At 23.1% G+C, this 13,923-nt stretch overlaps 2 protein-coding genes across 7 annotated transcripts; one reads left to right on the top strand and one right to left on the bottom strand.

Moving 5' to 3' along the window:
- Window positions 1-447: 447 nt before the first annotated feature.
- On the bottom strand, window positions 448-3,541 carry LOC126895162 (cap-specific mRNA (nucleoside-2'-O-)-methyltransferase 2-like). 4 transcript variants are annotated; one of them, XM_050666719.1, is made up of 3 exons: window positions 2,823-3,314; window positions 2,116-2,716; window positions 448-2,037 (listed from the first exon to the last, which is right to left on the bottom strand). In XM_050666719.1, exons 2-3 carry the CDS (start codon window positions 2,611-2,613, stop codon window positions 571-573), a joined length of 1,965 nt encoding a protein of 654 aa, XP_050522676.1. In that variant the 5' UTR covers window positions 2,614-2,716; window positions 2,823-3,314; the 3' UTR covers window positions 448-570. The 4 variants fall into 4 exon arrangements, with proteins under 4 accessions (XP_050522676.1, XP_050522675.1, XP_050522674.1 ...); XM_050666718.1 differs by having other exon boundaries at window positions 450-2,267; window positions 2,328-2,716; window positions 2,823-3,311; XM_050666717.1 differs by lacking the exon at window positions 2,823-3,314 and adding an exon at window positions 3,524-3,541 and having other exon boundaries at window positions 450-2,716.
- A 249-nt stretch (window positions 3,542-3,790) lies between these two features.
- LOC126895155 (DNA repair protein Rev1) lies at window positions 3,791-13,627 on the top strand. 3 transcript variants are annotated; one of them, XM_050666696.1, is made up of 10 exons: window positions 3,792-4,061; window positions 4,134-4,260; window positions 5,227-6,130; window positions 8,475-8,595; window positions 9,280-9,433; window positions 9,833-9,959; window positions 11,371-11,566; window positions 11,914-12,032; window positions 12,657-13,349; window positions 13,413-13,627. In XM_050666696.1, the coding sequence occupies exons 1-10, from the start codon at window positions 4,017-4,019 to the stop codon at window positions 13,531-13,533; spliced, it is 2,607 nt and encodes an 868-aa protein (XP_050522653.1). In that variant the 5' UTR covers window positions 3,792-4,016; the 3' UTR covers window positions 13,534-13,627. The 3 variants fall into 3 exon arrangements, with proteins under 3 accessions (XP_050522654.1, XP_050522653.1, XP_050522655.1); XM_050666697.1 differs by lacking the exon at window positions 4,134-4,260 and having other exon boundaries at window positions 3,791-4,061; XM_050666698.1 differs by lacking the exon at window positions 3,792-4,061 and having other exon boundaries at window positions 4,207-4,302.
- The last annotated feature ends 296 nt before the right edge of the window (window positions 13,628-13,923 follow it).

Below are 13,923 nucleotides of genomic sequence, written 5' to 3'. Positions count from 1 at the left end.
AAAATTTTTAATTTTTCAGAGATGGCTAAGTTCCATTCCATATACATCTGCAATTAGTATTTTAATTTAAAAAGAAATTAGATTATCTATAAAAAATACTACTTCAAAATTCAATACCTAACACTAAAATATAATTCATTTAAAAACTTATACCATTTTTACTATTTTCCTTTTAAAGAAAGTGCTTCTAAAAATTAACTAGTTCAATAAAGGTTATTTAACGTATGAACTAATTCATCATAATAAATTTTTCTTTTAAAATTAATAGCAAAATTTAAAAAACTTTAATAAAATAAATTATAATATAATACATTTTATTTATTTTATACTGGCAGTGGTAATTACTATCTTATTATGATTATATAATTTTATATAATTATTTACAAAATATTCAATTTATTTTATAAATATTTATTTTTTATTAAAAAGTTAATTAGTAGAAGCTAGATAATTTCTTATAATTTAAATAGGTTAACATGAAAGTATTTTTTCTAAAACTAGAAATAAATTGTAAAAATATTTTATAATTGTTAATTATACTTTTTATTAAGTACAATGTCTCACAATAAGTTAAGATTGAATAAATGATAGTAAAATAGGTTCAACTTCATATGCAATACATAAGTTATTAAGAAGTACAATATCAAGATGTGATCTTTGTTTCACAAGTTGCTGAATTGGCAGCCAAGAAACTAAGGCTAATTTTGATCTTGTATAAGAATCATTTCTAGGTAAAATATATTTTAACACTTCACTTAATATATTAAGCCAATTTTCAAGATTTTTAAATCCAAAAAATGCAAATGCATGACCAAAGTTTCGATCAGGCTTTATTATTGCAAATGTATCAAACATACTAGCAATTACAAAAAAACATGCCACAGCTATTTGGGTGTATAATGGATAACCAATAAGTAAAAAATCTTCTGATTTTTGTTGTAATGTTTCAAGAATATTAAATAAACAGCTGTATTGTAGGATAACATTATTATTGCGATTTTTAGCATATGTGTCTGTGAGATCACAAATATTTATACCATTCTTTGAATAATTTAGTTTGGTTTTAAAGTATAATATTCGTGATTCTGAATTACTCAAACTATCAATACATGGGAATTTGTTAATTATCTTAATGCGGTACTGAAGTAATGAGTCATTACAAAATTTTGAGCTTCTCACTTGAATTACTGGTTTTCCCAAGCAATATTTTACATTTGAAATATTTAAACTTACTTGATCACATCGTCCCCATAAAATTTCATGACACTCATTGGTTTTACTATTACTGAAGTTCACTATTTCTTGGTATAATAAAACAGCTTCTTCTTGTAAACATAAATCACGACGACGCAATTTTTCTGAATATGATATATTAATTTTCCTTTTATTATTACGAGCTCTTGACCAATTACTCGATGAAATAACATCTTGATCCCAACGAATTGGTTTTAATTTGTACCTGTTTACATATTCTTGACATATAATCCTTTGAATTTCATTTATTTCTTTATATGATTCATTTTTATTGTTCCATGTAATAATATTTTTTTCTATAGTCTTTATTTGTAAATCACAGAAATAACTAGAACAGTTATATAGTTCGTCAATAAAATTATTAGGTATTTGACTAAGGGGTAACAATGCATTGTCATGATTTTTACTTTTAAAAAACATTTGGATGTAAGGTGTTGCTAGTGATCTACCCATATAACCTTTACAAACTACATAAACTTCTGAATTACCAGATTTACTAGTAGCTGGTTTTTGGATCTCTACTGATTGAAATAAACAACACAATAAATAAATTCTACAAATAGTATTGCACTCAAAAATTGTGAACATTTTAAGGACAAATGACCCTCCATTTTGTATAATATTTAAAGCTACCATCATTTCATAATTATGCAAACTCATAACAATATTTTCCTGTTCTCCTGGATCATCTGAGCAATCTATACTACCATCAGCAGTTACTAAACTTGCACCATTATCAAATTTTTTTGAAATTGTTTCATATAAGTGTTCATGATACCTAGGCTGAAAAATATCTCCTGTATAGTCTGGCCCAAATTCCCATTTGTCAATTGTACTAAATATTAATCGATCATCACTTACAGTATCAGGATGGCCATTTGACTCGTGATAAGGATTTAATGTCATTGCTAACCAATCAAATTTTATAGATTGATGATTTAGAGCCATGAAATGATTAAGTGCTGAAATGAAGGCTCCAGGAGCTTCACATAAATGAACAGAACACATATTACCTGTCAATAATGATTTTTGTGAAACTAATGAAGAATTACACATTATTTCATAAAATTTACACCATGCTTGAGTCAAAAAATCAGGGTGTATATGTTTTCTAACATGATTTACAACTAATCCAGATGGATTCATTTTTGATGTGTGCTCATGCCATTCTTCTAGAATAAAATCATTTAACTTATGTTTAACAAAGTTCAACTTTGTTTTCAAATTTTGGAATTGATCTAACTTCCAGGAAGTTTCAGAAAAGATAAATTTTGGATCAGGGAATTTTTTTGAGGTATTTAATACCACTTTTTTTGAGAACTCTATATCTTTTTCAAAATGTATTATGTTAGATGCCATTTTTTTATTTATTAACAGTTTTTGATTTATTGACTTCAAAATACATAAGATAACTTCTTGTAAATTATTCTTATTAAATAGATTTATTTGATTTACTGCTGATCTAGAAACAAAAATAAATAAATATACATGTACATGTTAAAAAAAAAAACAATTAATTTATTAATTTTGACTACATTATTTAAAATTATATTATAATTTTGTCTTACTATATAAAAAAAATTAATTTGTATGCCTGAGGTCAAATTTTATTTCTTTTTTCATATTGTAAGTTGAACATTTTTCACTGTGACATTAGAATATGAAGCTTAGTATTTTCAATAAAATTCCAAAAATATCATAATTACAATTACAAAAAAAAGGTATAAAATATGCCTTATGAGAATGTTCTAGATTTTGTTATGATAAATTGAAACATCCCAGTTAAAACATTAGTATACTTTTGTTAGATTATTACCATCTTAGATCCTTTTTAATTTTATTATTTACTAATAATTTAAATTAATGTTGTCAGTAATATAAATAATATAATTCCATATAATGAATAGTTTAACAATCAATTAAAGCTTTTATGACATTTAAATCATAGAAAACTAAAATTATTAATAGAAAGAATATTCAAGTTTAATGAAATACATATAAAAAATTTGAGCAATAAATTTGAATTAAAAAATGTATAATTACTGATAAATTTAATTAAAATAGGCCAACCATTAAAGAAAATATGTTAGCATTTTGTTAGATTAAAACAATTTTCTGCTCAATAAATTTTTAAGACTTATAAATGTCAATAATTCATATATTTGATATAAATGAAAAAATAAAAAATTGCTCCATTTAATTTGCTTTTCAAATAAATTTTATGTATTTCAAAATTTTTTAAGTTAAATATTTAAAAATAAAATTATACGTAATATTTTTATCACTTGAGTTTAATACATCACAGAAATAATTAAAAAAAAATTTCTATACTAAAATAATGTACACATTTTCATTGCAAAATTATTAAATCTTATTATAATTTAAACTAAAATGAATAAAAATACTTAATGCAAAATTCATAATAATAACTAATATTAGTATAAGTAAAAAATTATCACATTACTTATTTACTGATAATTTATCAGTGGTCATTTTCAACAATTTTTATTAATGATAACATGTCCGTAGCATCATTAAAATGTGACATTCAAATTCATCTTATTTAAAACAAAGGTTAATTTTTAATATTATTATATGCTTCATATTGTGTGAAAAGTTTAATCTAAATTATTTCTGAAATTTAAACTATAATCATTTAAAATTAAAATAAAAACCTAAAGCACCAGATTTAATTTACAAATTTATATTTTACAAGTTAAATAGTTAAATTATGTATAATATTTAAATTTGAGTAATTTAATATGAAAAAAAGGCAAATAACTGAATCTAATGGCTTTGAAGAATGGGTGAGTATTTATATAGTAATAACTTTTGAATATTTATTGCCTTATATTTTTTAAACTATTTATTGTTAATAGGGTGGTTACATGGAATCTAAGAAATCAAAACTAGAAGAACAGTTTTTAAGTAAAGTTAATAGTGATGAAAACAATGTAATAAGTCAAATATTTAGGGGCATCTCTATATTTGTGAATGGTTATACATGTATGTTTTATGTTTAAGTTGTTGATCTTATATAACTAATAGGTGATTTGATCTTTCATTACTTAAGCAGAATGTTTAGTAATGAAATATATGAGATTTTTAGTTTTTATCAACTATTATTTAAATGTACTATACTCTAAATTTCAAGTTTATTGAAAGAAACAATTATTCCTGGATTTTATATTATTCTATTAACTTTTTAAAGTTATACAAGAACCTAATTTTTTATTATTATTAAATGGAAAATGGTCTATATAAAATTTTAAACACGTTGATAACCAGTATTTATATTACTGTATGATAAAGTACAGGTTGTCAAATTTGAAAATTTTAGATATAAACATTTAAAGTTTTAAATTTTTAAGTTAATATACAGGTATTATACACAAGGGATTATAAATACAGGTAGCTAATTAGATTTTTATGACATTGCTGTCAAAGTTAAGGATTGTTTATTATCAATTATGACTATCAATAGATATACTTTCTGTATTGTCAGTTAGTGTATTTATAAACTCGCAACAATGTCCCTTACTACCATTGATAATAACATTGCTGTGTACCTGCTAATATCAATGTCATAAAAAATCAATTAGCTATCTGTATTTGTAAATCCTTGTGTATTATAAATGTATATTAACTCCAAAATTTGAAACTTTAAATGTTTATATCTAATAAACGAATAAAGTTATATTAAAAATTCAAATGCCATTTACTATTAAATAAAAAACTCAAACATTTTATTAAATTAAAAATATGTGTTTCCATTTCAAAAAACAAAGTGGACACCCTTACAAGGCATAAGGGATGAACTTTAAAAGTATTACATACTTAATAATTCAAGAATAATGTGTAACTAAAGATAACTAAAAAAAAAAAAAGTGTAAATATATTTATTCTGTAAGCAATTGAGTGGGTTATGATAAAAATATCACTCTGTATATAATTTTTTTTTTTTAATTTTAGCACCTTCTGCTGATGAACTTAAACACATTATGATGGAAAATGGTGGCGTTTACCATCATTATCATAGACCTGGTCTTACCACTCATATTATTGCAAGTAACCTACCCAATGCAAAACTTAAATTACTTAAACAGTATAAAATAGTAAAACCAGAATGGATATCAGACAGTCTTAAAAAAGGAAAACTTTTAAACTATAGTGAATACTTGCTTTTTATTGATAAGCCTGACCAACCAAAATTGGATTTTCCTTTACAAGTTAAAAATTCTTCTGAACCTTCATTTTTGTCAGAATTTTATAATAATTCTCGATTACATTTAATATCTACTATGGCTACTACGTTTAAAAAATTGGTGAATGAAACTAGAAAAAATAATAACACACTCTTTCCTGGGAGATTACGGTTAAAAAATTCATTAAACCATGAAGAATTTAATTCTTTTTCACAAAACAAAATAGAAATAACTAACAAAATAATTATGCACATAGATATGGATTGTTTCTTTGTATCTGTTGGATTATTAGAAAGACCAGAGCTTCAAGGAATGCCTATAGCTGTTACTCATGCTAAAACAAACTCATCATTAAAAAGAGATGGGGTTAATCGTGAAGCAGAGATAGGGTTATACTATAAACGTTGGAATATAAATGATACAGATCAAATTGAGGACGACCATTTTAAAACTAAAAGTTCTAAAATAACCAATAAATTAGATGGTATTAATACTACTGATTCGATGGCTGAAATAGCTTGTTGTAGTTATGAAGCAAGAAGAGCTGGCATTAAAAATGGTATGCTAGTAGGTCAAGCTATGAAAATTTGTCCTGAATTAAAACTTATACCCTACAATTTTGATCAGTATAAAAAAGTTGCTCATATTCTATATACGCACATAATGAATGAGTAAGTAGAATGTTAAACAAACTAAATTAAAATATGTTATTTTAAATCGGTGGTAGGTGAGGGTTCTCCCAATTCTATCATAGCCTCTTTAAAAATTAAAAAATTATACATACTATGTAATAGAAATATTTTTATAAAAGTAAAATATCAAATTAAATCTTACCCAAAAATATTCAATTCTCTAATACTGTGAATTTTACCAAAATGATACTTAGTAGCCAAATATTACCAAAATTATTAACCAAACAATGAATTCAAAATATATAGAGTGATTTTTTTATTATAATCCACTCAATTACTTATAGAATCTTTTCTTCTTCTTTTTCCTTGCCTTAATACCAACTACTTGGGGTTAGCCACCCTTACCCTAAACTTCCACTTGACAATTACTTACAGAATAAAATTAATATAAACATTTTTTTATTTAATTACAAATTATTCTAGAATTATTAGCTAAGTAATACTTTTTAAGTTCATCTTTTATGCATTGTAAGGAGTCAACTTAGTATTTTCATGCAATCCTCTGATATTTTGGTTTAGTTGCATTTATGTATACAATTGATATTTTTAAAACAATGAAAAAGTTATTTTCTATACATTAAATCTAAGTATGTAAATAGAACTACGATAATAAAATTAGTATCAACATTTTATTTTAAAGTATATTATACTATTATTGAATTTAATAGCAAATAAAAAACTAAAAGGCAATCAAGAGATGAAGACCTAATTTTTTTTTCAAATTAAAAAAAAAAAAATTGTTTGATAAGAAAAATAAGAAGATTTATAGTGGCATTATTGAATACCTCGAATGGCATAATTCCTATATTCAGCCCTGTTATGACTTGGAAATCAATATAACAAACTTAAAACTTTCTTTGGTATCAACAATAGCCATAAAATTATGCTATAATGCAATATTATTGCATTTTTAAATTCTAAATCCAAATTAATAATTAAATTTAAATTAAGAGTTTATTACATTCAAATGATACTTCTGAAAAGTGAGAAAAATTGACTTTCACTAATTTTGCTCAAGCCACACCATTGTTAATATCTACAAAAATATTAGAAACAATTAATTGCAACTGATAATGGTATCTTTTTAGTATATTTTGTGTATTAGAAAAATAATTTGGTATTATTTTCAAGTTAATATGTCTTAAAAAAAAAAATCTCCGACATTATATGCTACCTTAAAAAAAATTATATTATTTATTTTCATTCTACATTGTTCTAAAATTGTTATTTTTTAAAAATTACCTTTTCTCTAAACTAATCAAATAAAATACTTATTAATTCACATAAGTTAAATAATAATTATAGTAAGATTTTTATGATTTTTATCAAATACTTTATAATTTATTATAAAAAAAATTATAACTTTGTAAATAAAAAAGGTTAAAATTATATTTATGTTTAAATTTCTTCTAAAATAATATAAAAAAGAAAAGTTTTTATAACTTTTTAACTATTAGTAAACTTTTTATTTTCATTTTATTTTTTAAATAATTATAACTTTCAATATTAATGTATTTTTTTTTATAAAAAAAAAGGCTTTTTTTCTTTTTGGAACTGTTAGGTTCGTTAAAACCAGTTGAATTGGTGATATCCTGGAAAAAAATTTCGGTAGTAGGTGCGGCTTGACAATAGAGTTTTGTCAATAATGACCATGGCCCATCACCATGCGGTACATATTTTTTACATAAAATGTGAGAACACATGATTTTTCCCTGAAATTATAACTTACAAAGTGAGGGTAAATATTTTTCGAAAATTTAAGTTTTTAAGTTGGTATTTTTGTACTTGTATGAACCAACTGTAAAGATACAGTTGAAAAATATGAAAATAAAATAAAGATTATGGTCCACCATAATAATATTAGATTGTTTCTCTAAAATTTTATTTAAAATTCCTTTCTTTTTTTTTAAAGGATACAAATTAAATTTAATCTATGTAAGTATTTTAAAAATAAATATTTAATTATGTTTGTGAAAATTAGACATTTTTTGTATTTACCAATATTTTATTTATTACTTAGATGAGAAAATTAAAAAATTTCGGAAAAAACATCTTTTTTCTTTTAATTTGTAATGTATTTTTAGAACACTAATAAAATTGTTATATACAGATAAATGATATAATCTCATTGATGCTGAAGAGAATAAAATAATTATGTCTCAGAAAAATTATATTTTTTAGCTTTACAAAAATAAATTTTATTAAATTATTAACCACACTAATTAATAATGAAAAATAAAAAATATATACCAATCTAAACTTATTTTTTTCACTGATATATCTGTTATTAGAGTTTTTTTTTAATATTTTCTTTTTTTCTTAGTTATACTTTAGATGTTGAAGCTGTAAGCTGTGATGAATTATACTTAGATTGTACTGAAATTTTAGAAACTACGAAAATTTCACCTCTTCAACTTGCTCATGTACTTCGAAATGAAATAAAGGTATTCTACTTATTAATATTTTCAAATGTTAATTATTTTATAATTTATAGTTATAAAAAGTATTTGTAATTCGAAATGGATTAAATTAAAAAAACCTTTATTGTTGATTAAATAAAATATAGGATAAATTTTTTTTTTTTGCTTTTTTGTGCTCATTAAGAGCCATAGTGGGCTCCCCCAAAATATAAGATTTCTTAACCATAGATACTCTGGGACGGGTGGTTAAATAAATTACAAAAGTAATTTATTTAAAATTAATCTAATGTTTCTTAACCATAATATTTAATAGTAATATTAATTATGCCTTAGTTTTAAGGTTCTTTACTGGTGAACATTAATTATATTTTTAATATGATTAATATGATTTTAATTAATATGATTTTTCAACAAAATTATTTTTATAAGTTTAGTTACTATAATAAAATTTGTTAACTATAAATTTTATTTATTAATACCATGAAAAATAAATTTTACTATTTATGGATTACAAATATCAAATATTGAAAATTAAAGGAATATATTGGGGAATAAATTTCTTAAAATTCAAATAATAGCATGAAAATATAATAATTCTCTAAATTAATGTTAAAGAATAAAGCATTCAAACCAGTAAACTTTTTTCAAAACTGTATAAATACTTGATAGCTAGTTCTTTATTACATACTAAATGAGTATATTTTTTAGGAAAAAACCAATTGTCCTTGTTCTGTTGGAATAGGTCCTAATTGTCTTTTAGCCAGATTAGCTACAAAAAAAGCAAAACCTAATGGTCAATTCTATTTAGGAATAAATGATGTTATGGATTTTTTGGCTAACATAAACATTTCTGATTTACCTGGTATGTTATCAGTTTAAAATCTTTACTTAAAAATAATATAAAGAAATTATGCTAACTTTTAATTAAGATTTTAGTATTTAAAAAGAATATTATTAAAAATACTACTAATACTATACAAAAAAAAATTCTTAAATTTCTTATTATTTTAAGAGAAATTTAGTGGTCAATGATAAATTATTGACAATGATAAATCAACCATATATTGATAAATCACAGTAATTATCATTTCCATAGGTCGAGTTCAAACAAAGTGTTTTGGCGTTTAGCTTATAAAAACATTATTTTAATACTATATCCAAGATATTTGTATTCTTTGTTTTTATGCATGTTATTATTTCTACCCATATTTATAAGTATAATGTGTTGATTATTGTCTTGAATTTAAAATACTTTTTTTAGGAGTAGGAAGAAATACCAGTCACAAATTATCATTACTTGGAGTAAACACATGTTCTGAATTAAGATCATTATCTCTAGAAACGCTTCAAACAGAATTTGGAAAAAAAGTTGGACAATCATTATTTAAGTAATTGAAGTGTAAATTATTTCTAAATTTTTATGATATGTAATTATAAAAAGTTTTTTAACTTGTCATCTGTGGCTTTAGTATTTTTACTGACAAATAATTAATTTTTGAATTACGTATGTTTGAAATTGATTGCCACTTTAATTTCTTTTAAATAATTTGATATAGATAAAATATATTACTTAGCAAATTATTCTAGTGAATTTTTAAGAAAAATAATACATTCACATAAAAATCAACTTTTTTTGAGTATTTAAATTATTATTTTTGTATTTTAAATTTATAAAATTTAAAAAAAAACAGGAGATTGCTAACTTTGCTATGCAATGTCTTTAAGCAAAATACGCTGATACCTTAATAATACAAATTATACTTTACTATACTACACAATTCTTCCACGTACTGTTGAAATATACACATTATACGAAGCATTATTATCTTACATTGTAAGAAAAAAAAATAGCTTTGGAATTACTTACAGTACACATTATTATAAGTGATTTTCTCTGTACTCTTTTGTCATTATTAAACCCCTTTCTGATAAATGAATTAATCCAACATGTTCAATAATACACATTCAGCTAAAACTAACTGACAACTTGCATGTGGGTTCTCTCATATGTCAGAAGTACCTTGTATAAAAAAAACTATATACCTGTGAACACAGTTATCTTATCCACGTCATCTTAACATGTAGTATAAAAGTAGTAGAATATTGGCAATCTTAGTCTTGTTCTTTTAAACAATTTAAAAAAAAATTTTAAATAACGTGCACAAATTAAAGTCCAGCACAAAATGTAAAGGAAGACACTTATTACAACACTTGCAAATAGGAAATTTCTACTTAAACTGATTCCTTACTTGTAAATGAGAAACAGAAACCAATTAAGAATTTATATTAGATTCATCTGTTAATTAAACATACTATACTTTAGTGCCCTGAATATTAAGACAAATGTTCAATACTCAAAATTCTTTCAATACTATTTGAATACAACTCATAAAAATATATTTATAGATAGAGTAGGTAGTAGAGTACACTAATAACTTGTGTTATTAAAGCCTTTGTATAATTAAAAAAATTTTCCAAATCCAAAATTATTTAGTAATGATCAGTTTTACAACCTTCTATTTAATGGCTCTATTTCACATGTTAGGGAATCAAAGATGGATTTTGAATAGACAAATGATGGTATTATGGCTGACTTACACTAGAGACCAGACACCACTAATATGAAAAATCTCATTGGAACCCTGGGATCAAACCCAAGACCCTCTACATTAAAACCTAGGTTTCTACCCACTAGGCTAGGCTAAACCATTCAGTCCAAAATCAATTAAATTTATATATGATTAATAAATATGTACATGTCAGTTATATTAGACATTTAATTAAATTTAACTTACATAGGCATTCTCGTGGAGAAGATGACCGAAATCTCAACTATGATTATCGACCAAAATCTGTGTCTGCAGAAGTTAATTATGGAATTAGATTTCAAAATAAAGAAGAATCTCAAAATTTTATCAAACAGCTATGTGAAGAAGTTGAAAAACGCTTGGATGATGTTGAAATGGTTGGAAAAACAGTGACACTGAAACTAATGGTAATGGATTGTCCATTGAATCAAATTCAATCTAATAATAATAAAAATTTTTTATATTTAATTTGTTTATTTAATCTCGATGCTAAGCTGAAATTTTACTTTAATTAAATCAAAGTTTAAATATTGTACTTAATATCAAAAAAAAAAATTTATCTTGAAGACTTCTTTTCTATGTTTAATGTGTAATTTTTATGAAAAAAAAATTGTTTTTTTGCTTATTGTTATTATAATTATCTTATTAGTGACTACACTTGTATGAAAATATTCTAATAAGAATAAAACTTAATTTATCCTTTAGAGTTATCTGGAAAAAATATGTTTTTACTATTTTATTACTTATTTTATAGATTCGTAATGCTGAAGCTCCAAAAGAGTCTGCAAAATTCCTTGGTCATGGTTTTTGCGATCATATTACTAAATCAAGTTCGTTGATGAAGCTAACATCAAATTCTAATGTAATATTTCAGTAAGTTTGTTTATTAAAGAAACTAACAAGCAAACAATAATAAAGTGTTGAAAATTTATAAAAAAACTTAATAAAAATTCTACTAACTTTAACCATAGTTTAATTTCAACACCTTGATCAAATTTTTCTTTATTTATTTACATTTCTTTTCATTCTCATAAAAGATAGTACTTATTTTTCTGTCAAAATTAAACTCCAGTACCTTTGCTTTAAAGTACTATTAATTACCAAAGTGTTGAGTAAGAGACTTTATACTTTAACAGTTATTACATTTTAAAAATATATTTTTACCTTAAACGAAATGGATAATAAAAAATGTTCTTATTTTTAACTACCTTTATGAAAAAATCTTGAATTGTTTCTAATTTTTTTCTATAATCCTGAACGCCCAATTTATTATAAAATAGATTATAAAATAAGAAATATAAAATCGTGGTTTCTTTTTTATTTGTTCATTGAAATAATAATTGAAAATGGAAATTTTGAAGTTAAATAAAACTCCCTCTAGATTCCCACTTATATATTAGTATGTTTCAGTACTTGAATGTTTAATAAATTAACACTTAACATAAATGCTAGTTTTTTTCTTTTTAAAGCTATTTAATTTTTATTATTAATTTATAGAACTATTATGAAAATAATTGACAAATTAAATATTGATCCAAAAGAACTACGTGGCATAGGAATTCAAATTAATAGGCTAGAAAGGCGTACAATAAAAAAAGGTGGTCAGATCGAACATTTTATCACCAATATGAAAATCAGACAAGATCACAATCCTTTAAATAATATACAAATAGAATTTAAGCCTCCAAAAAGTGCAGATTTAAATGACTTTGATAAATTGTCATACAAGTTTAATAAATCAACTAGCTCAATTTCAAGTGAAAAATCTAAACCCATTGTCAAAATGTTTAAATCCATAGAATCAAAATCAAATAAAAACTCTTCTCCGCTCTTACATTCTAACACTTATCAGTCATTAAATAATATAAATGTATCTCAAGTGGATCAATCATTTCTTGAAGCTTTACCAGAAGACATACGTTTAGAGTTAGAAAATGATCTAAGAATTTATAAAAAAAATGAATTATTTAATGGCAATAATAACTTAAACACAAATAATATTTTTGAAGATAGTTCAAAATTATACCAACAAGTTAACATAGATCAAATGAAAGAATTTATGGATGAATGGATATTAACAGAACTTGAACCAAAAGATTGTGATAATAAAATGGTTACAGAATATCTTTGTTGTTTAATAAAAGATAATCGAATGGAAGATGCATATGAATTACTAAGAAGATTGTATAGGTAAATACTTATAATTACTTAATATGAGTTTTATATTTCCTTAAATAACTGTTTTTCATTTAGATTAGTGAAAATAAAAGATCAATATTTGTGGAAACAGAGTTATTTTTTTATTGTAAAAAATATGCAAGAAATAATGCTAAAATTGTATAATGCAAAATTGAAAGTAGAGACTGTATTCTAATGAGAATAATTTTATATAATTTAATTTTTAATTTATTGAATATAAAGGATGGTAATTTTCATTATTTAAAATACAATATTGATAGCACAGTTAATTATTTTGTTTTTTTTTCTAAAGTAATTTTAATATGCTTCAAGTTTTTAAGTTGTTTCAACGTAATTGTATTATTTAAAAAAAAAATTTTTCTTATCCAAACGAGTTTATTTTACAAAACTTACATGTAAATTAAATATACCATCATCTGGTAACAAAAATGTATCAACTAGTAGAATTTATATCTTGCAATATAATTATTATTTCAATTCAACATAGTTGAATTCAGTACACTACCACAACAGAAGTAATGGATTTATATTATTTTAATATTATGATATAATACTTTCAAATTTA

This window comes from Daktulosphaira vitifoliae, unplaced genomic scaffold, assembly GCF_025091365.1.
Source record: "Daktulosphaira vitifoliae isolate Bord-2020 unplaced genomic scaffold, ASM2509136v1 Scaffold_1, whole genome shotgun sequence".
Lineage (NCBI taxonomy): Eukaryota > Metazoa > Arthropoda > Insecta > Hemiptera > Phylloxeridae > Daktulosphaira > Daktulosphaira vitifoliae.
The sequence above is the reverse complement of the archived record's forward strand: the minus strand, read 5'-3'. Positions and strand labels throughout refer to the sequence as shown.